This window comes from Mycteria americana, chromosome 12 (genome assembly GCF_035582795.1).
Source record: "Mycteria americana isolate JAX WOST 10 ecotype Jacksonville Zoo and Gardens chromosome 12, USCA_MyAme_1.0, whole genome shotgun sequence".
NCBI lineage: Eukaryota > Metazoa > Chordata > Aves > Ciconiiformes > Ciconiidae > Mycteria > Mycteria americana.
Window position 1 is genome coordinate 18,323,239 of NC_134376.1, and position 27,890 is coordinate 18,351,128.

Below are 27,890 nucleotides of genomic sequence, written 5' to 3' on the forward strand. Positions count from 1 at the left end.
CCGGCTGCTGGCGGTGGTTTATTCAGCTTTGTGGAGGGGGGCCGTGCCCGTGCCGTCCCTGCGCCGGCGTCCTGCGTCCCCTGGGACTGGACGTGTGCGGCAAGGGACGGCTGGATCGCCGATCCCGGGACGGGGAGACGGGGTCCTGGCACGGGGCAGCGAGGGGCTGGGGGTCAGGCGGGCAGGGCAGGCAGGACGGCGCTGCCTGCAGGGGGTCAGCCCAGCCCCGAGGCGATGGCCCCAGCCGCACCGGCGGCACCGGGCTCCCCTCCCTGCCAGCCATCGCCATCCTCCAGCTCCTCGGCACCCGGCACAGCCGATGCCGCCGGCCCCAGCAGGGCGATGTAGTAGGAGCTGCAGTAGACGGGCGCCTTGTTGGGGCTGGAGTAGACCTGCTCGGGCCGGAGCGAGGCGAAGGGGTTGGCGGCGTAGCCCACGATGTGCGTCTCGAGCTTCACCAGGATCTGCAGGGAGGACTTCAGCTCCTGCTCACTGCGGGGAGAGGGGGAGGACGGGCCCCGTTACAAGCCGGCTGCGTTGGCACGTGGCGGGGGGGAGCGGGACCACGCTCACCTGTAGACGGTGAAGAGGACGGGCAGGCGGTAGTCCCGCAGCAGCAGCAGGGTGGGCAGCCAGCCCGCCAGCAGGTCCGGGCAGGCATGGAAACCTACAGGGACACGGCGGTGAGGGTCCCACCTCCCTCCCATCCCGTCCTGTCCCCGGGGAAAGCCAGCTCTAATGGCACCCACTCTGCGCCGGAGACCCCCGGGGTGCGTGGTGAAGCTGGCAGCGGGGCTTGACAGCCCTTAGCAAGGTGGGTCCCGTCTCCCCACCAGCATGGGGGGCACCCCCGGTTCTGGGTCCCTGGGCTGAGCCACCGCACCGAGACCTGAAGGCAGGGACCCCTTTGGGTGCTGCTCGCAGCCCCTGACCCGCAGGTGGGTGACACAGGCAGGACGCTGAGTGCCTGGGGGGGATGAGGCAGCCGAGCCCCGGGGGCTCACCCTGGCTGCTCTGGCTGTGCAGGGTGGCCATGGTGGCTTGGGGCACGGCCGTGGCAAGACCCGAGCGTGTCCTGAGCCCCCAGCGGTGCCGGGACACTCGGCGTCTGCCCTGCACCCTGCCGGGGACGTCCCGCTCCAGGCAGCAGGGTGGCAAGGGTCCGGGCCCCTGCACGGCATGGGCACTCACCTGGGTGAAAGCCCACCACCAGGTCGGGGCGAGCAGCCAGCTTGGTCTCCACGTGGCTTTCCCAGAAGTCGTGGTACAGCCCCTTGTAGCTGCTAAGATAGACCCTTCCCCGGGGCGCTGGCACGGCCAGGGGTGGCCTCATGATGGATCCGTCGACCACATCCACCCCCACCATCACCACCTCCATGCCCCGGTGCCCCGGGAACATCCGCGTCAGCTCGTCGTAGTCCGTCAGCCGGGTGTTGAGGGTCTCGACGTGGGACGCCCCCACCACGTGCACGGTGAGGCCCTTGGCAAGGGGGTCGATGCCGAAAAGCCGCAGCCCCAAGCCGACGGTGAGCGGCCGCGAATGGAAGTCGGTGACCAGCCGCCGGATGGATTCGCGCAGCTCCCCGTCCTCCGGCCGGGGCTTCCCCGCGTTGGCCCAGAGGAGGGTCATGTACCGCCCGGCCAGGATGGCACCCAGCTTCTCCTCCAGCTGCCCCTGCATGGAGAACCAGTCCTCCCAGCCCTCCACGTCCTGGGCAGGCTTCGTCCAGGTCTCCGTGGGGAAGGGGATGTCTCCTGGGGGGTAGGGAGAAGCGTTGAGGGTCACAGCGGTGGTCCCACAGCCCAGGCTGCCCGTCCCACCTGGGCTGCGGGGATACTGGACCGGGTCTGGAGCCAGGAGGAGGGACCCCACATCCCTCCCCGGGACCCGTGCAGCGCGGGGCGGGGGGGTCAGGCAGGCGGGGGGAGGGACACACAGGGTGGGAGCAGCGTCCCCTGCCCCACCTGTGAAGACGAGCCACTCCACCAGCCGATCCAGGGCCACCAGCTTCAGCTTCTTGCAGAACTTCTTGTGCAGCGGCCAGTTGGCACGCTGGCACGCCACGCCGCAGTAGTACACGTTCTGGCACCTGGGGAGAGGGGCAGCGTGCCCAGCTGGGGGGGCCAGGGTCCGGCCTGCTGACCCTGGCTCCCTGCCACCCTCTCCGGGGCTGTGACGCTGTTTTGGGGGTGCCCTGCGGCTGGAGGTGGGTGTCGGGGCCAGACACCCCTGGGGATGGATCCAGCCCTGTGCCATGAGACCGTCTCCTCCACCCCCCCCCCCCCCAATACCTCTTGCATCGCCGGAGGCTTTTGGGGTCAGGGAGGGCATCGGGGAGCTTCTTGCACTCGGCGCAAAACTTGAAGGTGTCCTCCATCTTCTGGAACATGTCGAAGTAAGTCCGGATGCCAAAATCGCTGGCGCTCTTCCTCCCGTCCATGGCAGACCTGCAGACGTCGGCGGGGGGGTGAGCAGGATCCAGCCCACGCTGCTCCGCCATCACGACGGGGCTGACGTCCTCCCCCCGAGGCTGCCGGGGTTTTTGCTCCAGCCCAGAGCACCCTGCCCCGGGCTGGCTGGGGACGGGGAGCGGGGGGAGCGGGCTGGTGGGGGGGCGTCCCCAGGAGCCCCGTCAGAGCACCCTGCCCGCGGGCTGAGCCGGGGGAGACGCTGCGCTGGGGGGACGTGCGGGATGTGGCTGGGGCGGGGGGGATGTGGATGTGGCCCCATGGCTGGGGCGGGGGGGGAGACGCACACAGCCGTGGCAGCGCCCGTGGGCGCTCACTCACTTGTAGTCCTCATAGCTCTTCATGTTGAGCTTCTGGAGGATGACATGGGACAGCCCGGGCACGTTGCGGTCCATGGCCTGGAAGCCCAGCGAGTCCACGTCGGGGCCCCTTGCCGCTGGCTCCTCCGCAGGCTTCTTGGAGCGGCCGGTTTTGGGGCCAGCACCCGCGTTTCGCTGGGCCACGGCGGGTGTGGGGGAGAGGGGTGCAGGCGAGGGGGCCGGGTCGTGGGTCCCTGGGTGCTGCCGGGGTCCCCCGCGCCGCCCGCTGCCCCCGCGCCGCCTCCCGCCCGCCATCCCGCTGCTCGTCCCCGGCCGCGCTGGCGGGAGGACAGGGGAGCTGGGTGATGCCGGGCAGCCCCGGCACACGTCCCGCTGCCGGGGAGGGAGAGCTGGGCTCAAATGTCAGCCCCGAGAAGTCAGCGGCGGCGGAGAGCGGCCGCGGCTCTTCCGACAGGAATCGGATAGCGGAGCTATTCTGGTCATCCCCTCCCAGGGAACCGGCCAACCCGCTCCGGTGGCCCAGCACCCGCCCCGAAAGCCGGCAGCAGCACTGGGGTCCCCCAAAACACCTTCTGTCCTGGAGCCGCCCCCCCCTCCCCGGGGCAAGCAGGGATGGCTGCCCCCACCCCCAGGACCTTGCCCCACACCTCTCCCCTCTGTCCCTGTGGGGCCTGCCAGCACCCCACCACGGGGGGCCTGGCCTGCGGGGACCCCCCCTCTTCCTCTGGACCCTCAGTGGGGTGCAGGCGAGCGGCTGGGTGGGCACCGCAGCCTCTGCCAGGAGGGGGAAGGGGGCCGGGAGTGGGGCTGGGGCAGCAGCTGGGCTCCCCAGGGGCACAGCAGGGAGGGCACGGTGCCCCTGCAGCCCCGCCCCCGCCGAGCCGGGTGGGCTCGGGGGGACCCCCCACCCCACGGGGCGCCCCACGGGGGGCCTGGTAAGGGCTGCCCACACCCATCATGGCGGCGGCGGCTGCTTCATGGGCACGCCCCCCCGAGCACGTGGTGCAGAGCTGGGGTCTCGCGAGGCTTCGGGGCCTCGCGGGAGCAGCCGCGTCGCCGTGGTTACGTGACGCGGGCCCTCCCCCGAGGCAGGCAGGCCGCGGGTTCGCGCCCCGCCGCCGCCGCCGCCAGACCCAGCTCCCGCTGCGGGGCCGGTGCGGTGAGGGCTGAGGGGCTGCAGGCCGCACCCCGAGGCGTGAGGCCCCTCCCGGGCCCGTCGGTCGCGGCAGGAGGCCGTGCCGAGGGGGCTGCCAGCCTCGGGGCTGGCGCCGGTACCCAGCTGGGGCGGCTGGAGCCGGGGGAGCTGGAGGCAGCGGGGTGCGGTGGGGTCACCGGCCCAGCCGTGTCTCCACAGGGAGTTCACGCCCGCCGGGGCGGAGGTGCCGCAGACAAACCCGCGGTGCCGGATGGAGCCGGGCCCCCTGGGCGCGCGTGGGAAGGGCTGGCAGCCGCAGGCCTTCGGCCCCCGGGAAGTTAAAGAGGAAGAAGAGCGAGCCCCGGGCCGTGCCCTGCGCTGGGGAGAGCCCGGCCGGGAGCAGCCTGACGCCCTGAGCCTTCCCATGTGCGCAGAGGAGCCGAGAGCTGCAGCTGGGTTAAATTTACAGAACCCGATAGTTTTCACCTTACGTTTCTCCCTGTGCTCCCCCTGCTCCTCACGAGAGATTTGTCACTGACAAAGCCCTGGGCTTTCAGCGGTGTTTTGACAGCCAAGCCCCGAAATAATGCTAGCAGCCACGGCTGCTCTGTCCTGCAGACGTTTCTGGGAGAGGAATAGAGCAGTTTCATGTTTCTTTCCTCATTCTTTTGCCTGCAGAGCCATGGAGGTCCCTGTGGGGCTGTCTGCCGGAAAGGACTCCTCCACCTTGCCCGCTGCTGCAGCTCTTCCCAGCGAGTCACAACCGACGCCAACGAAGCCGGTACAGATCACAGTACTGAACGCACAGGACCTGGTAAAGTTCTTTGGAAAACGTCTCTGCTGGTTTAATAAACGAGGCCAGAGCGATTCGGTGTGCTGTGATCCCATTCGAGACCAGGCGTGAGATGATAAGGCTATAGGAAGGAGTGGTGAGAATATCAGAGACTCCGCGATGCCACACTGTGGCTTCCTCCTCCCCGCTGAGGGCTTGTTCGCACAGAGTAAAGGCTTGTGATTCACGTAGGTTGGGGAACGCACCTCCTCAGCAACAGCCCAGAGATGCTGTGTTGAAATGCATCCCTGCCTTCTCTGCCTAACTGTATGTAAATGGCAGCTTTTTAAGCAAAACGCAGAGAAAATGTGTATCGGTGAGACAAATGCCTCTAAAAAGATCCGACCTTGGATATAAAGCCAGATTTTCATCCGCGCTACAGCGGTTTAAATCATATTGAAACCAACAGGGTGGCCCTAGTTTTAAAAAGGCAGTGGTTCCAGTGCAGTTGCAGGGCAGGACTATGAGCTGGTTCCGATCAAACCATGACTACTGTGCCATTCCACCACTTCCATGTGCTGCGTGATACACCCAGCTGTCCTTCAAGTCTTCTAGCGGAACTGGCATTTAGGAGGCAACGCGGAGGAGAAGCTCAGCTACTGCTGCAAGCAGAAAAATGCAAATCCCTGCTTCTGCTCTAGCAGCAGACAAAAAAAGCAAGCCAGAAACACCTGCCTGTTTTTTCTGAGGTTTTTGTGTTGTAGCATTTGAGTACCTCTCACACCAATAGATTCAGCAATCAGCATCTTAGGCGAGAAGTATAAGGTAAGAGGAGGGAAAACAATGCTGAAAATAATAGGCCGGTGGACGGATTGCATCCGGAATATTGCTTTGTGGTTCTGATTGCTCCATCTTAGAAAAGGCTATGGCAAAAGGAGGGAGGGTTACAAAAGTGCAATAATAAGAACAACAGTACGAAAAAAATTCCAGCTATAAGAAGTGTGGAATCTGCTTAATTAGAGGTGATGTAGAGAAGGATGAGAGAGGAGGCTAGGATAATTAATGGTACAGAGAGAGGTTAATTGGATTCTTCTGTTTAGCCATTCATAGAATATATGCTCAAGGAAACAGTCAGAAGGACTGAAAATTAAAACCAAGTGAATGAAAACTCTTTTTGTGCAAGAAACAATATGGAACTAATTAGCCCAGTGACATGGGGAGAGGGAGCTGAGGGAGAGGCCTGTGGAGGTTAGGCATCCCTGTGCCTCAGGACTAACGAAAAGCTGGGTTTGGGTACGACGGTCCTCGTGTTCAGGGCGGCAGCCGCTCTTCCCTGGACGGAGAAGTAAACCGTGTTTCTCCTGCAGGGAGGCTCTTCGGTAACTGCCCGTCTCAGCACTTCTTGCGCTGCTGTGGAGGTGCCCGGTGCTGCCCGCTTGGCCAGGGCTGCCCGGGCATGCAGCTCCTCGCTGCCACGTGCTGTGCTCTCATCCCTGTTCACCTGTGTTTAAGCCCCTCCGCGGAGACATTTTAAAATTTGAACCTCCTCATCTCTGCTTAAAGCAAGTGGTATGAAAGTGGTGCAACAACAAGTTGCAGAGCTCCCCAAAGAGCTTGCTGGAGCCCTTCTTTGATTTCAGAGCATTCTGCAGCCACGCGATACACACCAGTGTCCTGTGAGCTCAGCCATGTAGCTCAGGAGCTACTTTCTTAGGAGACAACAAAAGTCTCCAGCTTCCTGGAAGCACAAAAATATCAATGGGGTATTTTGGGATTTGCTTTAGATGTGTCTTTCATTGCCTTTCCTGGGGTGAAGCCTGCACCTCTCCACCTCCCCTACCGCAGCTCTTGATAATTCTTGGGGCATCACAGCATGGTGGAGCAGGAAATTCCCCCACGAAAGACAGGAAAGGGTGAGGTCTCAGCACGGCCAAGCTCTGCTCCTCTTCCCCATTCCTGTAGTGGAACAGCCAAAGACCCCCAGCAGTGAACCCTGTCCTGGGCGCTGAACTGAGCTGCCTGCCAGAGGCAAATTTGATCCTGGGCCTGTTGCTTTAGAGACAACTGCTTAATGTGCTGTTTGTTTGACAGAAAACTATGAAAAGTGACGTGTCAGTTACTTTGGTGCGTGTGGAGTACAACGGAGCGATCTTGGGAGACTCCTCCAAGACTGACGTCTTGCCAAACGGGACAGCAAACTATAATTTCACGACCAGCTTTGAGTGCAGCCCCGATGGGCCCAACTCCCTGCACGACATTGTGCAAAAACCTGTGCTCCGTAAGTACCTGACGCTGAATCTCCCTCCTTGGAGGTGGGTGCTGTCAGCTGCTCCGCTCTGCCTGCCTGCTGCAGGAGTCACTCGTTCAAGAATAGCACTTCAGCAGCAGCGCTGGGAGGGTCTCAGCACTTCTGTTGCCATCTCTGCCAGCTGGAAGAATCCCCTTTCGTGTTGGCCCGTGCTCCTTGGCTTCGCTGTTCTTGTCGGCCTTGGGAGATGAAGTAGGAGCGTGTGCCGGAGCTGACACAGACCCTTTGCAGCCCCTGAACTGCTGGTCTGAAGCTGTCTGAGAAACTCTGCCAGCTCCTCTCTTTTTATCTCTCTAGTGACAGTGATAGAAGCGTTGCAAAGGGAGAAGAAACAGAAGGAGAAGACCGTGCCTCTTGGCCAAGCTGTGGTGGACCTTCTGCCTCTGCTGCAAGGTACAACATTGACTTCCACAGCCTCCGTAACCACTTCTTACTCCCTGGCACTTTTTGATCTTTGCTTATGGACCCCTGACTATAACTTACCTCCTTTTGACAAAATGCACGTCATAGCACCTGTAGAAAGCTGGGCCCAGGGGAAGAGGGGGTGACAGCAGCAGCTCAGCGTTAGGAGTTAGGCCATGATTTCTCTGCAGAGGGTCTCACTTTATGCTGTTCTCATTCCTGTTTCTTCCCAGGACAGCGTTCATTTAAGGTCTCGGCTCCTTTGTATGCAGTGCCTACCTCTCCATTAGAGAGCCTTCAGCCGGAGGCCAAGGTATGTGGAATTTGGAAGCGTTCCTTCGCTCATTTGGCTCTCTGCTGCTTTTTAATGGGAAGGTGAGCATGACTCAGCCACCTAGCTCATCACGGATATGTTATGGCCCTATATGTTACAAGCTTGGAGGCCTTTCCTACTCCCATTGACGTCTGTCCCTAGTTGCCTATGATAGCTGAGGTCGTGCTAGGAAATGTTAATGTGTGCAGCTACCAAATTGCTCTGGAAAAATATTCAAGGTGGAAAGCATAGTGCTGAAAAACCAGAAAAAGGCAAAGGCAGGATTACCTGCCCGACTTTATTAGCCTTCCTTTCTGCGGATAAAATGTCTCGGAGTCCATTATTGTACAAGCGCTGACTGCCTTTCCTGCAAGGTTATTCATTTAGCCGGTTGAAAAGTACCCAGTGAATAAAGCAGGGAATGAAGTATGAGACTGGGAAAATGCGTCTGATTTTGCTCCTGAGTCTGCCTGCAGTTAGCACTGCAAGTGAATTGGAGGGGTGGATATTGCATTAACTTTTCTGTATTTAAGAGGTGTTACATAGTAAGCAAGGCAGGGGGGCACTCATCAGGGAGGAGAGATAACAAATGCTGACCAGCTGGCTTTTTGTTGCACACCATCCATCCAGAGCTGGGACAGGTAATTAAAGACCGCACACGGCGCGTGGAGATAGGGCAGAGTCAAAGCATGGCCCTAGCTTGGCATGCTCTGAATCACCGGGGGAAAATAATCATTTTCCATCCCTGATGTTCTTTCTCTGTGGCTGGTTTTATGAGACCCTGACTCTTTATCCCTGGCTCGTTTCATGAGACCCTTGGGGCATATGCCATGCCTTAAGCAGGCTCTGATTTAAACAAACAAATATCTCAATTCAGACAAATTGGTAATGAAATTCCTTTCCTGTGCTGGTCTGTTTTCTTTTACATCGGAGGCGAGGAATAAGATAACATTATACATTCTGGCCTTGGGTTTCTGCTTGCTTCTCCCGCAAGAGGAGGAGAGTTCTAATTGTCTAGCTACTGGCTCTACTTCATCCTTGTCTCACAGGGTGGCCTTGAAGTGACGGTGTGCACCCAAGAGCCCCTGCTTTCTGCAACGCAGCTTTCAGATGGCAACCTCCTGAGCGTCACGCTGGAGGCAGCTTATTCTGTCCCCGAAACGTTTGCTCCCACCGGACCCCTGCAAAACTACATGGCTTGCTTGCAAGTTCCAGCAGCTGGGGAGGTGAGCATTGGTCCAGGCACGGTGAGAGGGGTTTTGGCTGCCACGCCGTGGATTGTTCTCCCACACTGTGGAACAAGCGTCCAGGCCCCTGGGGTGTACAGCTCCTGTGCTTCTGCAACAGCAGCGTTTGTTGCGAGTGCTCAGGGTCTCTGTGGCATGGTGTGTTTCTTTAACACAAACAAAGGGCTGTTCGCCAAGATTTGGATTGAGACTGGCGGTTTTTTTTCCACGTGGCTATTTATTTTTCCTCCATTCTTTGTATGAGTGTGTTTTCCAAGCCAGGCCCCTGCACTGCTGCTTTGCTTTGTTCGACCCAGCTCAGAGCAGCTGGCACTTGCTCCTGCTCCTGTTGGAAATGCAAGTCCTTTCGTTCTCATGTCTCTCTAGAAAGAATTCCCCTTGCTCTTCAAGAATGGCATCCTGAAGCTTGCTGGTGAAAAAGAGCCACTACCCCGGCCCAAAAAATGGCCCCTTGCTAACATCATGGCCCCTGGCGCTCTGAGCATACCCAACTCCTTCATCGTTGGTGGTCCCTATGAGGATGAGGATGGAGAGCTCAACAAAAGAGAGGTGAGGAAGGACTGGCAGTGTCATGGCTGGAAGAGAACCAGCAGGTCTCACTGAAGGGACTGACAGAGACTTGCAGAGAGTTGTTACGGGAGGAGGGCGGGTGGTCGGTCCTCTGCACAGTGTCCAGACACGGAGATGGTTCCCCTGGGACAGCGGGCGTGCTAAGTCGCCGCAGGAGAGTTCCCTGGGGTGCATGTGGCAGGTCTGGTCCCCAGAAAGCTACCCCCTCCTGAGCTGCTGGGCTGGGAGTTGTATTATCTCCTTGTGAGCCAGGCTCTTAACGCTCCGGGGCTCTGGCGTCCGCAAGGAGGGCTGCTAACTTACTCTGCCAGGATGGCCTGGGTATGGTGAGTTGGACACCTCTGTCTGACTCATGTTCTCTCCCAGGGAACATTTTTGGGGATGATTTGGGGACGATGCAGGCTGTGGAGATTGCTGTCCTGGCTCTGACCATGTGCTGTTTCTCACAGGACAGGGAGTTTAGGATCCAAGCAGAAAGCATGAAGAGAATCGTATGGGACACGGAAAGGCGTTGTTACCTGGATCCTGCTGCAGTAGTCACGTAAGGGACCTGAGAACCTCCCTTCCAGCACGGAGCAGTGGGGAGAAACCACCCCAGAAGGCACTCAGCTGAGTGACCTAAGGCAGGGAGCAGCAACGTGCAGGCGCTCTCAGACCTCTTACGTGGTCAAACCGTGGCTCTGCCTCCCCTCCCATGGCTCCTATGGCTGTCTGTTGGCCAAAGGTGTTCACAGGAGCAAGTGAGCGGCTAACTGCCTTTACTTGCTGGCAGCAGCTTAGTTCTGCTATGCTGTGAGAAGATGAATTGGCTGTAGTTGCTGTCTCCAGGCTGTAAATGCTCGCTCACGCTGCCAGCAACTGGAGCTGGTGACTGTTCCCTCCGCGGTTTGAAGGAAGGGGCAGCAGAGTTATGGTGAGCAGACACGGAGCAGGGTGGCCCCGACAGCTCTCCTCTGAGCTGCTAATTTGCTGAATGCCCAATACATTAAAATCCTTTCGCTCTATGTGGGCACTCCTCATTTGCTTTTTTATTGGATAAACGTTACCTTTAGCAGCTCCGGATATGCTCAAGATCAGGATAAGTATCCCATTTCTCTTTGAATCCTGCTGTGTTCTTGGCCTCAGCTGCATCATGGTTGTGACTTTCACAGCCAAATTACTCCTCATGTGGAAATACTCCCTTCTATCTGGTTTGATTTTTAAATTTTTTTTTCCCCTACACTTTCATCAGCCTGCGTGCTGGTTTCAGAGTTACCAGGCACATTGAATGGGAGCTCAGGGTCTGCTTGCTCTGTGCAATTCAGGATTTATACCAAAGTTAATCATGTTCCTTCTTATTTGTTTCATTTCTGAAGTAACCAGGGGAGCGAGAAAACCTAGCGTGTCGCTCTCACAATCGTTTTATAGCTGGTTGTGCCATAAATGTCCGCAGCGGTGGGTAGAGAAGAAAACGTACCCAGCCTGCCCCAAAGCACGCACGTTCCAGCGGCCCAAGCGTGCTTGCTGTATCTCATGGGAGTGGGCAGGAGCAAACCCAAGGGGCGATGCTTTGGGGCTGCTGGGCAGAAAGGAGGGCAGCGTGGCTCTCCAGCTGGGTTTCTGCATCTTCTCAGTGCCCTCCTTTGTGTTCAGCCTGCAGAAGCGCATTGCGGAGTGCCGGTACTGGCCCGTGGAGGTCTGCAGGATGTCTGTGGCCTCACCCAGCAAAGGGAAAACTAGCAAAGCTGACAAGGTAAAAGTGGGGAGGGATATGTTGTTCTGGCTTGTGGAGCAGCATTGCATTATCGAGCATTTTCCTTTCAATGCTTTTGTAATACCAAAACCAGCCTTGAACCAGCCAAAGCGAGTCAGAGAGCTAGAGGCTTTGTAAAGGGATTAATCAGCCTTATAGAGCTGTTAAATAGACAAAGGCTAATATTTTTTCCTTATAGCATACAGAGCTCTCGCTGACTGTCTGCGGTAGCTTGGTGGAAGGGGGTCGGGGAGAGGGTGCTTTTTGAGAATTGAGGTAATTCACTGGGCTTATCTTCGGCCAATGGGCTTTTGGAGCATCTTGAAGAAATTCATGCCTTCTTTCTCGGGGTGTAAATAAGTTATACTTTTGCACATAAACTGGCATGGCTTAACAAAGAAACAGCCCCTTAGCTAATCATTCTGTTCCTGGCTCCTGAGAGCTCTGAGAGCTCCTAATCTGTTCCAGGGCAAAGTCATCTAAGTTGCGCTCTTTGGTGCCAGCATTTTGCAGCTCTGACAGAGATCCTTCTCCCTTACCCTCACCTGCTGCTAGCCCAGACTCTCAGACTTCCTTAGCTACCTGATTTCTCTCAAACCCAAGATGCACAGCTCTGGTAGAGTCGCTTGGATTTCTAACTACACGGTTGATAATTTTGCAGCTGTATCTCAAAAAGACCATCCTGAGGAACGGCACAGGGTGGGCATTAGAGAGAAGAGCCACCCTGCAGGGACTGGGATAAAATTGATATTCTACATATCAAATTACTCCAGTGTATTCGTCCAGGTTGTCTCGGCTGTGTGCCAGTGACAGAGAGCCACTGGCTCATCAGGTCCATCAGTTTGCTGTGTGGCCTCTTCTTAATGGGATCGGTGACCTTGTTTCCTTCCAGAGAATAACAGTCCGTTCAGTATCTCAGTCCCTTGCTCTGTGTTTCCAGGGAGATGAGGACAAGCAGATTTTCTTCCACGGCGTGGCGTATGTCAACATGGTGCCTTTGCTGTGCCCCGGTGTGAAGCAGGTCCGAGGCGCTTTTCGTGTCTTTACCTATGAAGACAGCGAGGTGTTTGAGAAGGTGAGAGCAGGCCAGGCAGCCAGGCTCTGCTCCAGCTCCGCAGCTGTGTTTGTGCAGAGTGGGGTTGGGAGCAGAGAGCATGGGCAGCGTGGGATTTGGGAGCAGGCGGCACAGGCAGCGTGGGATTTGGGAGCAGGCAGCGCGGGCAGCGTGGGATTTGGGAGCAGGAGCGTGGGCAGCGTGGTCTTTGGGAGCAGGCAGCATGGGCAGCACGGTACTTGGAGGCTGGCTCTGAAACTTCACTGCCCTTCTGGTGATGGAGAAAGATAACGAGACAAGCTTTTATGTACAGACTTCTCAAAGGCAGGGGATTTCTGGGCATGCAGGAGCAGGTTTGGGGGCTGAGAGAGGCTCTGAATCTCACTCCACTCCCTTCTCTGCCAGCAGCTGAGTAGAAGGCTCCTCTCTCCCCAGCCTGGAACACGGGCAAATGAACTGCGTTGCTGGGAAGAGCAAACAGTGGCTCTAAAAGGATAGCGTTACCCCAGGCAACAACCAAAAAAGCTGTCACTGGAGCTCTTTCAGCTGTAGCTCGTGGAGGTTTATTTGTCTTTGCATTTCCCCCCGCTCTGTTACTAAGAGTGACAGTTACATCTCCATTTTCCTACAGTACTCTCAGAACAGACCTGAGCTTGTTTCAGGAGGGCAGAAGCACAGCCTGGTTTTTCTGCCGACGGCCCCCGTAGCGCTGCTGTCCAGGCCGCAGGAGCCGGGTGAATTACAGCCCTTCTCCCTGCCTCCATGCTCCCGCTGGCTGTTGCAGAGCAGGGCTAGGCAGCCAGCGGTTCGCTGGTCTCTGCTTTGCCGCCGTGATTAATGGCCTCTTGGCTGCATGGTACTCCTTGTCCTGGAGCATTTATCTGTCGCGAGTGAAGTGACACATGCTCTCTCTGTTGTTCTCATTCTCTGGTTTTGTGGATGCTTTGGGCTGCTCCTTGGCCTTCGTCTAGACGGTCTTGGCGTAGCTGCTCCATCCTCTCCCCAGCATCCCCTCAGTTCTTGCTAGCCCATATAACAGTGACAGCTGGGAGGGAACCGCCGGTCTAGGTGGTCAAGCAGTGTGTAGACAGACAATATGAAAAACCTGTTCCTTGCGATTCACTGACGTGTGTCAGGGAAGCTGCTCCACACCAGAAGGTGAGCCAGGAGCCGAGAGTCACTGCAGGGCAGGTGGGGGCACCCAAAAAATTGCAGAGCAGACCTAGTGAGGGTAGCCAGATTCATCCAGCAGTCCGCATCACCAGGCAAGTCCAGGATCAAGCCAGGAATTCCGACCGGTGGGTCTGGCCAGGATCGGGGCAGCATGGGGCTGGGCTCCAGCAAATCTACCACATAGCTCGGGCAAGAATCAAGGGCCAGCATCTCAGTGAAAATGCAGCTCTCGAGAGAAGACAGGGAGACCCCACTGAGGCTTTCTCAGGCAGCTCTTTTCATAGCAGTCTAACCTGAGGCTACACAGCTATACGGTATCAGAGCTGGCCTTGAGTACCAGCAGCTAAACTCCTAGGAGGGGAGGACGAGGTTGCAGAGCTTCTTCATGCATTTAGGACCCTGACAATGTGTTTCGCGATGTGAGAGGTTAAGGCAAAGGGGTGGGGAAACCTCGTTTGTCCCTTGATTCCCTCTGTTCCCTCTTTTTTTCAGACTGGAAGTCAGCACAGCGTTTTCCGGGATCTCAGGTCGCAGCTCAGTCTGACTAAGGAAGGGCCGTGGACCCCAGGAATCAGTACTCCCCTTTCCAGAGCTGTTCCCAGCAAGACTCAGAAGGAAGACAGGGAGAAAATCTCCAAAGATAAGGATTCCAACAGAAGGGTAAGGTCTAGAGAGGCATACTGCAACATGGTTGCTCCATTTCCACATCAGAGGTAGCTGGGGCATGCAGAAACCAGGCTGACGCTGTGTTGCCTCAGCCAAGTGAGAGATACTCATTATCTTGAAATTTTAGTACATGCTGCCTGAACAAGTGTACAACTCACATCCTGAATTTGCGAAGGTGTGAGGTTTATTGAATCGGAAACGAGACGTCTTTTCTTTTTCTTCAATAGATGTCCAACGCGCCCAAAATCCAGTTGTCAGATGCCACTGTAGAAGCTGAAAATGTCCCATACCTCAGCCTTGATGGACAGGTAATTATGTATCTCCAAAGAGAAGGAAAGACTGCTAGACCATCACTGCGCCAGTGTCTTGCACCTTTCACGCAATTAAATTCTTCAAGCGTGAGTTGGACAAGGGATGTTTTACGTAGATGCTGTCCTGGAGTTCTTCCAGTGACGTCCAGCTGGAGGGCAGTCTAGCATTGGGCTAGAAGGTCTCTGTAAATAATCAGGCGTTTATTTAGAAATGTTCCTTCATAATTTGGCTTCTTCCTCAAAACATCTAGAATGCATATTCATTCTGCAAGCGGATTGATTATCTGGGCTTTCTCCTTTTTCCTAGACTGGTTTCTTGAGCTGAATTTTGCTGCTGTAAATCATTCTGAGGGCAGGTTATAAAACAAGCTGTATCTCTGCAGTCTGAAGAAGATTTGCTGAAGATCTGTAGCTATACGCTCAGTCTTTCATCATGCCAGTAATGGCTCTAGACAGCACGACATTGAGAGAGCAATGTTTATCTTCACAGCAATACGTTGAAGCAGGAACGTTCCTGGTGATGGAGATAAAGCTGGACAAGGCCTTGGTACCCAAGCGACTGCGAGAGGAGCTCACCGCACGGTGCGTAAAGACGTGCTGTAATTCTGGGGCTGACAACTCATTTCTGCAGGATAGAAACAGGGCTGTACGGCGAGCCACTCCCTTGGAGTGCTCTGCAAGGACCAACTGAGGGCCTGAGCCAAAGCCCACTGGAATCAGAGGGAGGATTTGGCCAGACTGCTTAAGAGATGGCATCTGGTGTGTTGGGAAAACACTTGCGTTCATCCGAGCTGGCATCTCCCTGCCATTCCTCTCAAGGAGAGAGACACCAGAGCAGCACAACAGGGTCTGCGTTCCCATCCGGGCTTTGTTTCCCATTAACCTCTGTGGGCTTGCCTCTTGCACGTGATGTTCAGCTGCTCGGTCAGGACCGGCCACCGGTGTGGACTGCCCTGGGTAGCACTGCTGTAACTTCAACATAGCATTCTGTGGGGTTTTTTTCCTTTTTGGAAGTTTTGTCACAATCTTCTACCCATTCCTCGGCTCTTACATTAGTTTCCGTATCATTCTGCTGTAGTGCTGCTCCCTCTTCTCTGCTGCTTCGAGTCTTTCGCTCTCTGTTTGATTTGAGGCAGTTGCTTCCTGTCCAGTGGTAGCCTTGCTGCGTTACAGTCTAGGAAAGGCCTAGCATGTATAATTTATTGAATAAAAAAGAGAAAATGTAGCAAATGAATAAAGTATAACATGCGCAGGTGGTATGTCTCTCTCAAACAGAAATATGACAGCAGCCGTTCTTTGAAGGGAAAGTATGTGTGTTGTCTTCTGTTCTGCCTGCTGTCTTCTAGGAAGAAGAGGTTGAGGAAGGTGAACCCCCCTTTACCTTCTCCTGGCCCTTTTTATACCATTCCTACTCTACTGCCACTTGCGTGAATTCAGTGTAGTTCCTCCTCGTTCACCTGCCATGCGCAGCTGCAGATGTCAGGCCTGAAAATTCAGCCCTCCCGAGTCGTGGGAAAGGCCCTGTCTGGGGGGGCTCCAGCTGTCGCCACATACGTGTGTCCTAGCAGACGAGATCAACAGGGGATCTTTTCCCGGAGGGATATTTAAATACTTACCTTAGTAGCAAACCATAGCTCTCTTTCTTGAGCTCCATCCAAAATTCTCTGTCAGCCTCCGCCTGGCCCTCATCGCTCGCTTGCTTCCCCCAGGTTGTTGTTGGTTTTCTTTTTCTCATCTGACAGCGAAGCAGTTTGGTTTTCATCCGTACCACTGGCGGAGGTAACGCGTCAGCGACGGGTGCTGTTCTGAGGCTGGGCGAGGGTGGGACTGTGAGCGTGGGAGCTGCACTACCCACTTGTTCGGGCTTTGTGGCTTCCCGAGGAGCGGTGACGGGTCTCTGCAGAGCAAGGGGACCGCTCAGGGCCACGGCACTAGACCGCAGAGCAGAGAGTGCGAGAGGGGTTTGTGTGGGAGAAGTGGCCGGCGCTCGGGACCTGGAGAAAGCAGCTGGCCAGGGGCTCTGTAAGCTGGCAGAACAGTTACAGGAGTGGTTTATATTTGGCGGGGAATAAGCAATTTGCTTCGCTAATTGGGTAGGAGCCATCACGGGGATGTGACACCTTTGCTTGGTGGGCTGAATTGTGTTCTAAGGACCAAAGGTGTTTTGGTACCAGCAAGCAGGAAATCTTGATAAAAATCCAAATGAATGTAGGCTGATTTGACACCAAGGATTTTAGTAAAATCTTAGTAAAAATTATGGTAATCCTAAGGGCTTTTGATCCATATTTGAAAGGTCATTTTAACCCTAGTAGTGGTACAAACAGGGCTGGTACGGTGTCGAGGAGTCAGTGCGTGGCCAAGGGACGAGGTGCCACAGCTGCACGGTGGGATGGCAGGAACTGATGAACCGGGTGGCCCGGGGTTTACAGTGATAAAATTCTTCAGAGCTGTCCTCAGGTTGGTACCTTTCCTACAGCTGTTCTGGCAGACCCAGGAGGTTGTGAGTTAAAGGAACAGCAGCTTGATAAGAAGATCTGCTTCTCTAGGAGAGTGGTTTTGATTGCTAGCAATAACAAATGTTAACCCTACCTGCTGGGCTGAGCTTCTACGATAGTTTTTGTGTGATGGGCCAGTCAAACCCAGTGAAAAGAACAACTGAATAAATCTTATCTAATCCCCATGGAGTGTAATCATCAGCAGGGAGCGAGGCAGCAGCTAGTTATCTCATTATGATGAGCTACGAGCACTGAATGTAGGTGCCTGGTCTTTACAGTTCATTCTTGGTCTGAGACTTCGGTTTCCCCCCCTCCCCGGGTCCCCGCGAGGCGTCTCAGGGATTCGGCAACAGGCTGGAGCCCTCGCACTACAGGCTGCCTGCGCCCAAGACAAGCCAGCGTTGCTGGCAGTGCGTCTGCCTGATCTCTTCCGTCCTCTCGCCGACAGGGTCAAGCAGATGATTCCTCCTCGCCCTCCGCTGCCTCCCCGGACTGCGGGAGCCAAGAAGGTACGTGCAAGAACCTGTGGCCTTGCCACCACTCTGCCACCTCCTCCTGCCCTCATCCCTCTCACACAGGAGAATCTTCGTTCTCAATCTCAGCCCCATCTACATGAGGTTTGAAGAGGAAATACACAGAAAAGAAAACTTGAGAAGTGTTGTCTTCCCAGTAGTATGCCTTGGGAAAGCATTCCTGGGCTGCGTCACCTATGTTCACAGCCCATACGAAGGGGAGAGATCTAGCAAAGGCAGGGAAGGTGGCAGTGTGGGGGTGTTTGGAAGGAAATAGGATGCTGGGGAAAGAGGTTACCAGAATCTTATGTTTACCCCGGGCAGTCCCAACAGCTTCTTGTCTCAGACTAGCCCATGTGCTTCATCAGACCCAGACAAACGCGAACAGAATCAGCCCCGACCACTCTCAGGTCACCCAGAATTTTTGAGGACTTTTGTGGGTGTGACATGTTCAGAAAACGGTCTGAGAGCGCTGGCTCGTCTTCTGTGGGTACAGAGCAGCTGTCGAAGGAGAATGTCCTCGGATGGCCCCTGGCCGATGGTGAATTCAAAGCAATGGTGGGGAAAGAAGCAGCACTTCAATAACTGACCCCAGTGCTGCTGCAGAATTGATTTGTGTTGGACTGTCTGGAGTGCACAGTGATACGTTTTGATTATCGCAGCACATGGAAGCTTCTGCCACCAAGATTATGGATATTACAGACTCTGCCGAAGAGGGCTGGGCCATGGGTTTAAAAGGCTCCCAGCAAATGAGATATATTTTACTTACAGCCAATTACACTGCTATAGAAGAGACGACGATGACTGAAATACTGGGTTCTGATTGAAAAATATAGCAGGAGCAATATCTAATTATGAAGGAGCTCTTTTGTATTTACATGTAGATGTTTCACAGCCCTCAGGCATGGACAGGAAGGGATGCGTGACAGACTAATTGAGACTTGAGCCAGGTGGAGTTTATGGGAGACGTGGGCTCTGGCAAATAAAATACATTTCAAGGTTGGTGGCATAAGTGACTTGTGAAGTTTGATTATTTATTTATTTCCTAGGCCGTGGAAGATTATCACAACCACGTCACGAGCATTGCTGTTGCCATCTTAAGAGAATACCATGAGCTGTTTGGGAAGTGGCCGCCTGACCGGGGAGCAATAGACCACCAAACCCTGGAGGAACAGAAGCGTCAGCTCAACTTCGAGCTCAACAGCTCTGGGAAATATTTCGCTTTTAAGGAACAGCTAAAGGTAAAGAGTCCATTGTGCTTTTCGCTTCCCTACTTGTTTTGTCCTGGCAGTTTCTCAGTGAGGAACTGCTGCTCCACGGTGGTAATTTAGGGCGATGCGTTGCTCCAGAATCCCTTCCTGCCAGTCGGGGCTGTTGCAGTGGGCATGAGGAGGGACAGGGTTTCCCTCTAACGGAGCGGGCACCAAGCTGCTTTGGTCACGCACCAGGAGAACCATTCCTGTTAAAGAGGGGAGACCCCAAAGCTGATGACATCCATTTGCCCCATGCTCATAGCCTGAGGAAGGCAAAGCTGACTGCTCTTGCACGCTTGCAGCTGGTGCTGGCAGCAAGAGGGTTCCCCTCTCTCAGCTGGTCGGCCTCGGCCACGCTCTGCCCGGAGACCCCTCTCTGTGCCGAGGGGACCAGCCTTCCCACACGTTGTTCCTAAAGGGGCACCAGTGTGTTAGGGAGAGCCAGGGCTGGGGGGTGGGAAAGCAATTCACCCCTGCTTGCTTTTCTTCCTTTTATCAGTGCTGGGCTGGATTTCTTCCTCAGAACTAAGTTGGAGCTTTAGGCAAAATCAGTGTGTTCTGGCTCTGTATCATTACACTTGTGGAGCTGGTGGGGGGCGTGGGGGGAGCCTGCCTTGTCCAACAGTAGCATGTCTCTACAGTACGCTGTAGTGAAGATTGTGAGGGAGAAATACCTGAAGACCACAGCATTTGAGACCCAGGAGCAGTTCCAGGCATTTCTCAGTGAGCTCTACGTGTACCTCGTGGACCAGATGCATGTTGCCCTGAACCAGGTAGGGAGAAACCCTGACATGTGTCCGGTCAGCTGGGATGGGTGATTTAGGACACGGCTTCACTGTGGATCCAGGGCTTGACGCTGCGTCTAGTGAAGGCGGGGGACTTTTGCCTTCAAGACAGAGGCAGACTCAAGCTTTCATTTGCTGCAGTTATCGCACGTGGGCCCCGAGCCACACTCAGAGGCAAGATCTGGTGTATCTGTATCCCACTGCTACAAAATCCTGATGGTGGGATATGTGCGAGATGCCACTGGTAAAAGCTGCGGTAGCTGGCTCGTGGGGAGGGGAGCTGGGTCTGTGCCACCTGCCCCTCACCTGGGCAGAGCACAGGCCTTCCAGCATGAGCCGGGGTCACCAGTAAGTGACACCACGGAGGAAGTCTGAAATGGTCTTGATCTAGGGGATGCTTTTACTTGTCACAACTTTCAATAATGGATATTGCCCCATCCCTGTGCGGCCGAGGTACCTGTGAATGACAGGAGCGTGTCCAACCGCGACCAGGAGCGGGGACAGCTTGCCTTTCCAACCCGCCCAGCCCCAGCCGTTCCAGGCTGTACTCGGCGCAGTGCTGGACCGGGGACTGCTGCTGTACTGCCATTACGTGAACCGTTCTCACCCTCCCGAGGCTAACGCTCTGTCTCGCTCCTTACCAGCTACTGTCCGAGGAAGCTGCTTCCCCTGCCCCTCTGTCCCGCACGACCGAGGAGCAGCTCTGGCTCTTTGCTCATGAAGCTGAAGTCAACAAGGACTACAAGCTGGCATCTCTCTACCACCAGCAGGTAAAGGAGCCCCTGTCCTTTCCTGCCCGTCTCCCGTGTGTCTGGGCTGGCAGCCAGCAGGCCATCGTGGCGGCTTGGGGCCTGTCTTGCCGACAGCTCAGCCAGCCCTGACTGTTGTGTAGCGAGGAAGGGGGCGAACGTGACCAGGATGCTCAGGCTGGATGTGTGAGGGATTTTCTAGGGAGATGCTGCTCTCTGGAGGATATGAGACAGAGGCTGGCCAGGTCACTGAGGACTTCAGCCTGGAGGCCAGGGGAAATGGGATGAGCTGGTCCAAAAGGCGTGCTGGGTCAGCACTGGGGACACTGGGCCCTCTAACAGGAGGCTAGGAGGAGCTCAGCTGAAGCTGGAGGATGTGTTAGGTGAAGGAGGCTTCGAGGAAGCCCAGCATATCCCAGTTAGGGAAACCCTAGCACGTGACAGACAAGGGTTTGATTGTTGCTAAACTGGGCTGGGGTGGCCAGAGGAAAGCCGTGGTCAGCCCGGAGCTGACTCCCCAGCCCACTGTGCGTGCTGCGTGTGATTGCAGCAGTCCTCACTCCAGCAGCGATCTCTTGTGTCTAGAGGGTAGCTCAGGACCAGTGCAACATCCAGTCCTGGCTGGACTATGGGGCGTTCTGCCTCCTTCTTGAGGAGACAACCAAAGCCCAGGAGTGCTTCCAGCAGGCTCTTTCTCTGGACCCCCATCACATCCAAAGGTGCCGTGTGCTCCCGCACGGGTGGGTGGGAGGGTGGGGGGTGTCCCCCCCCCGCTGCCTGGGGCCTGCAAGGCTAACCTGTCCGACCCTGTCCCCAGCTTGCTGCTCTGCGGGGTTGTGGCTGTCGTGCTGCAGCACTACGAAGAGGCAGAGATTTTCTTTGAGGATGCCTGCTGCTTGGAGCCATCCAGCGTTGTAGCCTGGACGCTTTCAGGTACAAAAGCAACCCAGCCTATGTGCTCAAGGCATTCCCCTAGAGCCAAGCGTTGCTTCTGCCCCTGCTCCTCTTTTCCCTGCTCTAACGTGAGGGCTAAGGGAAGGATTTTGCTAAGGCTCAGATGTCTGCTTACGCTGCTCTTTCTGCCTCCCATAGGTTTGTTTTATGAGCTGCAGAATAATAACGTTCAGGCGGAAATGGCCTTCCGTGAGGCTAAGAAGCTACTGCAAGCACAGCTTGCCAAGGAGAGGAGCATCCCTGAGGCTGCTGAGGGAGAAGGAGGGAAAAAGCATATTTCTGCTGCGTGTGTGAGGTCTCCCAGCCCCGGCCCAGAAGAGTGCTTGCCAGGTAACGCCGGGCAAAACCAGGAGGTGCCCTAGCACCAGCAAGGAGGGGGCTCGGAGCAGTGTGGGAGATGGTGAACAGTGGCAGGAGAGGAGAAATTTCTAAGTATTTCTAAGAGGAGAAATACAAAGTGTAAAGGAAGAAGATGTGGACCGTGAACTAGAACAGGCTGACCAGGAACTACGCCAGCAAGAGACAACAGCAGCAAGCGTGCTGCTTTAACTGATGAAGCTTTCCGAAAGCAGCACAGCCGATGCCTTGTCTTACCTGCAGCCTAGCAGAGGGACTGATCTTTGCATTTATTTTTCTGCCCCAGCCCAGTGCCGCTGATATACCGATGTGGAGGAAGCGAGCGTACTTTTTGAGGCTTTGGGAGGGCAGAGCTGCCCCTGTGGCAGTCATACATTAGGGTCATCCAGGTTTAGCTTTCATGAAAGCTGTGGCTGTGACTTCCCCACACAGCTTGGAAAGCACTGCCTCACCAATTCAAAGAGCAAAACAGCTGCTCGGTGGTGACCCTGAACCAAAGGCTTCCTTTGGAGCCTCACTGCATGCAGCCTCACCCTGAGCCAAGACTTTCTGTCCTGAGTCCCAAATATTTGGCCAGGCTGCGGGAAATGTCGGCCGGCTTTATTTTTAACGTTATCACCTCTTCATGCAACGTGCCTCAGGCAGGCAGGCAGGCCTCGTGTCATATGCCCTTTTTTGCCCCTTCTGATTATGTGGGAAGGGATATTGCTCATTTATACCTGTTTCTAGCTTCACGTGGTAATCTTGTACTCAAAACCCCAGACCCAGGTACTGCCTCCTGCAAAGAAAAGTCTTCCCCGTTCTGAAAATCTGAGAGGTCTTTTATATATTCTCTCTTCCCCATTTCTGCAGAACCATGCTCCAAAACTGGGCAGTTTATGGCAAACTCTTTGTTTGCACCTAATGGTTCTTGGGGGTTTCATTCCAGAGGGGGTTCCAGATGGCTCAGCTGACAAACTGCCAGAGGTGGTGGAGCCTGCCCTGGCCTGCGCGGCACCCGAGGAAGAGGCTACTGCACCGGAGGCAGCCCCGAAAGGTTAGGGGATGGGGGCCTGCTGTGTAAGGGAGAGCCCAGCGCTGGGAGATGTCCTCGTGCGATCGGTGGGGAGGGGAGTAACTTGGGAGTACTGAGCCGTGGCCGTCCTGCTGCCAAGGCAAGACATCAAGGCTTGTTCTCTCTCCCTAGCCAGGGAATCTCCAGGCAAAGCAGGTTCATCCTGATTTTCAGAGCAGCACATCTCGGGACGGACAGCCAGCGGGTGAATGCAGCTCTCTCCCTACATGTCACTGCACCCAGCTGCCTTCATCGGCTGCTTGGGTGTCTCCCTCCTGAGATGCCAACTCTTAAACCGTCCCTATGGATCTCCTCTGGTTGTGTGTTGTGTGATCTGCCTCCTCCACAGCTGCACTCTCCAATGGGTGGCACAGGGATGGCAGTGCTGGGTGCTTCAGGCCCTGCTGGGTTGGTTTGGGGAGGCAGGGGCCTCACTGTAGTTAACTCTGACAAGCTTCAATCATAAATTCCTACCTTTTCTTCCTCCGAGTTTGGACTGGAAAATTAGTGGGTCAAGAGCATTGTTTCTTTTCACATCTTTTACAAAAACTTGAGCCCTTCAGAAAGAAATGCTGAGTTAATCTCTGCTTCAGCCTCCTCTGCCACCTCCCGGGTTTTACACAGTGTTGCTGGGATTCCTCTGTCCCCACCAGGGTCTCAGCCTCTGCTCTGGCTTCAGAAATAAAAAGCCCACTTTGGGACTGATGGAGACATGTTTTCTTGCAGCACCATCCCCTGTTTCAGGACTTAGCCAGCCTCCCTGCACAATCTTCATGAAGGCAGTGGAATTCCTGATGAAAGTCAATGCCATCCAGGTCAGCTCAACGTGGAGTGGAGGAGTGGGAAGGGAGGTTTGGTCTCCTTCCCTGGGTTATTATCAAAGAGCTGGTGGCAAACTCCAGCAAGCCCCCTTCTTGGGCCCAGAGAACAAGCTGTGGCTACCCCAGATGCCAAGCACAAGAGGGAGCAAAACCACCACTGCCCAGAAGTGCAAAACTGTGGCCAGGCAGAGTATTCAGACCAAAATGCTGGTTGGGGACACAGTCATCTCAGGCAGGCGAGGTTCTCGGGGTGCCTCAGCTCAGCACTGCTTGCTGCGGAGGGAACAGCCAAGTCAACAACGCTGCAGATGTGCTCTTCTCTGTACATTCGGAGCTGAGATGCATTATTGTGATGCTTCCGAGACGCCAGTACCCCTTTCTTGTTTCAGACGCTTGTGTATGTCAGAGTAATTTTTCTGTCGCCTGTGGAATGCCCCTGTCCCACACAGTCGTCTCTGTGGGATGTCTCTGACTGCCACATTATGCTGCCTGCCTTAATTTTACGTGGCAGAAAAGAGTTGCTTAAAGCAAAACAGAACTAGAAGTAATGGAGGTAAATATTCAAAGGAGGGGAAAAAAAAAATCTCCTGTCTGTTTTCTGTTCATGGAAGTCCAATAGGTGCAAGTCAGTCCTCCTGCCGTGTCCTTCCGGGGGTGCCTGTGGTTTGCCCTCTCCCCTAACCGTGACGGTGTGCCGTTCCTCCGCAGTTTGTTCACATGGCGCTTGCCCACGAGCTGCTGAGCCTTCAGGGAGGTCCCTCCTGTGCCTACTACCTGGCGCTGGCCCAGACTTACTTGCTGAAGGAAGATTTCTCCAAATGCGAAGAATGTCTCTGCGAGGCCATTAGGATTGACTACATGGTAATTCTGCGTGCGTTCCTGGGGTGCAGCATGGTGTCCCGAAGCAGGACACTGGCCAAACAGCACAGCAGACTCTGCCCGTGTTGTTGCTGCGTGTGAACCTAGAGCCAACGCTTCATTTCCACTGGAGCCATTCTAATGGTAGTCTGCAGCAAGTTCTGCAGGGGAGGACAATCACAGCTGATGAACCACATCAGGCTCTGGCTGCAGCACTGCCCTTCTCATTATCCTGCTTATTACTTGCCTTCTGTCATCTCCTGCACAGACAGGCGGCATTTCTGAGCGAGGACTCCTCTCTCTGCAGTATCTGCCTTTCTTTTCCCTTTGAATGTGTATATCCTGATCCTCTTTCCCTCTGTTGGTGAGTCAGGCTCTGTTTCATGAGAAACAAGGTTGCTATTCAGCGGAGAGGGAAGGCGGCTTTGGAGAGGCAGGTTGAATGGAAGGCAGGGAGGGCTGTGAAGCTGACATCTCCGAATGCTGTTTGCATACTCGTGATACTGGGGAGCCTTGCACGGGCCGGGATACTGTGCAAGGAAAGGCTGGAGGGGGTCCCAGTGCTGGTGTTATGCAGGCAGCCCACTGACTTGATTTTAATTCTGTATTAAAATCTGTCCTGCTATAGTCAAACACCGGCCAGCTCTTCCTTTCTGCTGACTACAGGGGTCCCTGCCCCTCTCCCAGGTCTCTCTCCCTCCCGTCTCCCAGTCACGTCTCACTCCTGGTTTTGTGTGCACAGAATCCCAATGTCTGGGCTCAGAAAGGGCACCTGTGCTACCTGAAGAGGGACTTTGGCGAGGCAAAGGAGTGCTACGAGCGAACCATCAGTTTTGTGGAGGATGCTGCGGATATGCACTTCGTCTACCTGCGCCTGGGCTCCATCTACCTGGAAGAGAAAGAGGTGAGGAGCCAGCAGGAGTGGTGGAAGGGAATTTGCCACAAAGCAAACAGCAGGAGACTCCAGACCCCAGGTACAGGACACTATTATCTGTAGCTATAGCCAAGATCTCACGACACAGCAAACCCTTCTGGAGTGCTCAGCTCCTCGGAGCGTGGACCTGCCCCGTTCCCTTTGTGCCGGCTCCAAGTTCCAGGCGCAGTGTCTCAGGGTGCTGCTGAGCCACTTCTCATCATCCTAGCAAGGAGGGTGGCTTCTACACTAGTGGTGGTCAGCACAGAGCCACCGCGTCGGGGGCAGCGGGCAGGCTCTCGGCCCCCCCAGCGGCGGTGGGGACGGTGGGTGTCTGAGCCCTGCCGGAGACGGGGTGTTTGGCAAATTCCTGAGGAGGGGGGGCTGTCTGCGGAGCGGTGCGTTTGTTGCAGAGAGAAACACGATCGTCTCTCTCCTGGCAGTATGGCCGGGCGAAGCGGATCTACCTGCTCGCCTGCAAGAACTCTGCGTCCTGTCTCACCTGGCTGGGGGTGGGAATCGCCTGCTACAGGGTAAGTGCAATTACCTTCGAGTCATCTGCGCTTTAGTTGGCTCTGTGGCACGGGATGCAGGGCTTGCTTTTGCACGATCCCCTTTAACAAAGTAAAGCTTGGCTGCCCGTGAAACCAATGCTCCTGAAGGCCATCACGTGCCGTGTGCTGTCACAGTCCCAGCGTGGCACCCCAGGCTGCTCGTACGGGAGATGTCAGGAGACAGTCACCCTCAGCAGCGGCTCTGGGAGCAGCAATCCTTCCCCCCCTCGTCCCGCTGCCAGGGCCTGCCAGCACCTCCTTCCCCAGGATGTCATGGCAAGCATGTACTCTGGGCCTGGGCTTTGCTCTGAGCGCCTGCCTGCACATGACCTGCATGTCACCACGACGGAATTGAGCAGAATGTCAGCAGGGAGGAATCTCGGTGCTTTCCCTGCCCAAAGGAATCCAGCGCCTCTGAAGGGCTGCCAAGGACACCCAGGCACCGGCAGCGCGGTACCTCCCAGAGGTACACCTCGTGAGGTTCCTCCCAGGGAGTTTGGCCGAGGGAAGCAAACAGGGAAGGAACTCGAACTTCTGTTTCCCCCTCGGCCAAATGTACACCTCCTGGGAAGCTGCAGGCTTGAGCCGGGGAGGTGAGTGGTGGCCTGGGAGCTGGCTGCAGCCCACTGGGCACCAGCTACCCCTGCCTCCCGGGAGCACCGCGCAGCGGGAACGGGGATCGGGACCGGGGTTGTGTTTCCCCGTGGAGCTGGACCGCTTGGTTCCCAGAGGCGGAGGCGAGGGCGTTTGTGCTGCTTTCCTCACAGCTGGGGGCTGATTTGTAAATACAGCGTGTGCTCCCACAGCGGCCTTGCCCTCCAGACCGGAGAGCTGGACGCTGGCACTGAGGATAACTGGTTGTGGCCGCCCTAAATCCTTTCCCTGCATTCTGGTCAGGGAATCCCTGCTAGACGCTTTTGTTGCACTGATTTCTTCGGCTGTTAGAGCAGACGCCTGTTTGGTTCTGAAGGCCCGTCTGCCTGCTGTTTGCCTTTTGTCCACGTCTCTCCTTCTCTCTCTCAAGCTGGAAGAGATGGTGGAGGCAGAGGATGCTCTCTCTGAAGCCAATGCCCTAAATAACACCAACGCTGAAGTGTGGGGATATCTCGCCCTCGTCTGCCTGCACGTGAGTGCCCGGCCAGCCAGCTACTCCCAGCACCAGCCTGGTAGAGCTGGGGGGTTCATCGGCATCTGTTCACGAGGCTGAAGAACACGGTGTAGATCTCAGTGGTAAAAATAGTTTGGGGGCTGTGCTCGGCTGGCAAAAGCAGCGCCCTTCCTCACTGCCCGTCATCGCCTGATGCACATATTCCTCTGCGGCGCGTCCTTCGGGCCGAGCTTTCTTAGACCGCGTTATTTCACTGAGCGCCTGCGCCTTCCCTGCGGGATGATTTCCTCACTAGCTGCTCTCCTGTCGTTCCTGCAGGGAGGACGGCAGCTGGAGGCAGAGCAGTGCTACAAATACACCGTCAAGGTTTGTGGCTGCACGGCTGCGGGGTCGGCAGGGCAGGCAGGGCAGGCAGGGCGGGCCGCGGGCTGCCGGCCAGCGGGAGGGAAGCCGGCCCAGAGTGGTCCCGCTCGGCGGAGCGCTTGCCCTTCTCACCCGCAAGTGTAATCTGAGGAAGCGGCGTACGAAGACAGGCCGCACGAAGAGGTGGCGGAGGAAAGGCCGCCCTTGCCGCGCTCCTGCCCTGCCCTCGGTGTCCCAGCTCATCGCCGACACCGGCAGAGCACGGACGCGGCCGTTCGCCTCCTGGGCGGGCCCCGGGGGGGGCCCCGGGCTGTGCGCGGGCGCCCTCGGCCCCCCCTGACCGCCGCTCTCTCCCGCAGCTGGGCCTGAGGGACGACGCGTTGCTGCGGGAGATCCGCGCCGCCCAGCAGCGGCTCGGCTTCGGCAACCCGGCCCTCTGAGCCCCCCCCGCGCCTCCCCCGTTCCGCATAAACTCCCCGCGCCCCGAGCGCTCGTTTCCGCCTCTACCGCGATCGCCCCGCGGCCCCAGAGCGCCGGGAGCCGCCGGCAGCGGGGGCACCCCCGGGCAGACCCCCCCGGCACGGCGGCCGCGGGGGGGGGGGGGGGGGGGGCGTGAGGGGGCGGGGACGGGACACGTTCCTC

At 56.3% G+C, this 27,890-nt stretch overlaps 2 protein-coding genes across 5 annotated transcripts; one reads left to right on the top strand and one right to left on the bottom strand.

Annotated features, from left to right (window-relative positions):
• Positions 1–5: 5 nt before the first annotated feature.
• On the bottom strand, positions 6–3,329 carry MSS51 (MSS51 mitochondrial translational activator). Its single transcript, XM_075514909.1, has 6 exons — positions 2,791–3,329; positions 2,293–2,448; positions 1,966–2,090; positions 1,192–1,755; positions 574–667; positions 6–492 (listed from the first exon to the last, which is right to left on the bottom strand). The coding sequence occupies exons 1-6, from the start codon at positions 3,081–3,083 to the stop codon at positions 216–218; spliced, it is 1,509 nt and encodes a 502-aa protein (XP_075371024.1). The 5' UTR covers positions 3,084–3,329; the 3' UTR covers positions 6–215.
• Positions 3,330–3,890: 561 nt separating this feature from the next.
• CFAP70 (cilia and flagella associated protein 70) lies at positions 3,891–27,862 on the top strand. Of its 4 annotated transcripts, XM_075514908.1 has the most exons (28): positions 3,891–3,948; positions 4,603–4,738; positions 6,788–6,974; positions 7,302–7,397; positions 7,640–7,719; positions 8,769–8,945; positions 9,333–9,515; positions 9,986–10,077; positions 11,169–11,268; positions 12,209–12,343; positions 13,988–14,155; positions 14,389–14,469; positions 14,963–15,054; positions 17,416–17,476; positions 18,529–18,720; positions 19,374–19,505; positions 20,162–20,287; positions 20,852–20,985; positions 21,084–21,199; positions 21,359–21,550; positions 22,506–22,613; positions 23,358–23,446; positions 24,161–24,313; positions 25,053–25,214; positions 25,667–25,756; positions 26,802–26,903; positions 27,204–27,251; positions 27,608–27,862. In XM_075514908.1, exons 2-28 carry the CDS (start codon positions 4,607–4,609, stop codon positions 27,686–27,688), a joined length of 3,309 nt encoding a protein of 1,102 aa, XP_075371023.1. In that variant the 5' UTR covers positions 3,891–3,948; positions 4,603–4,606; the 3' UTR covers positions 27,689–27,862. The 4 variants fall into 4 exon arrangements, with proteins under 4 accessions (XP_075371023.1, XP_075371020.1, XP_075371022.1 ...); XM_075514905.1 differs by lacking the exon at positions 3,891–3,948 and having other exon boundaries at positions 4,439–4,738; XM_075514907.1 differs by lacking the exon at positions 3,891–3,948 and having other exon boundaries at positions 4,439–4,738; positions 8,823–8,945.
• The last annotated feature ends 28 nt before the right edge of the window (positions 27,863–27,890 follow it).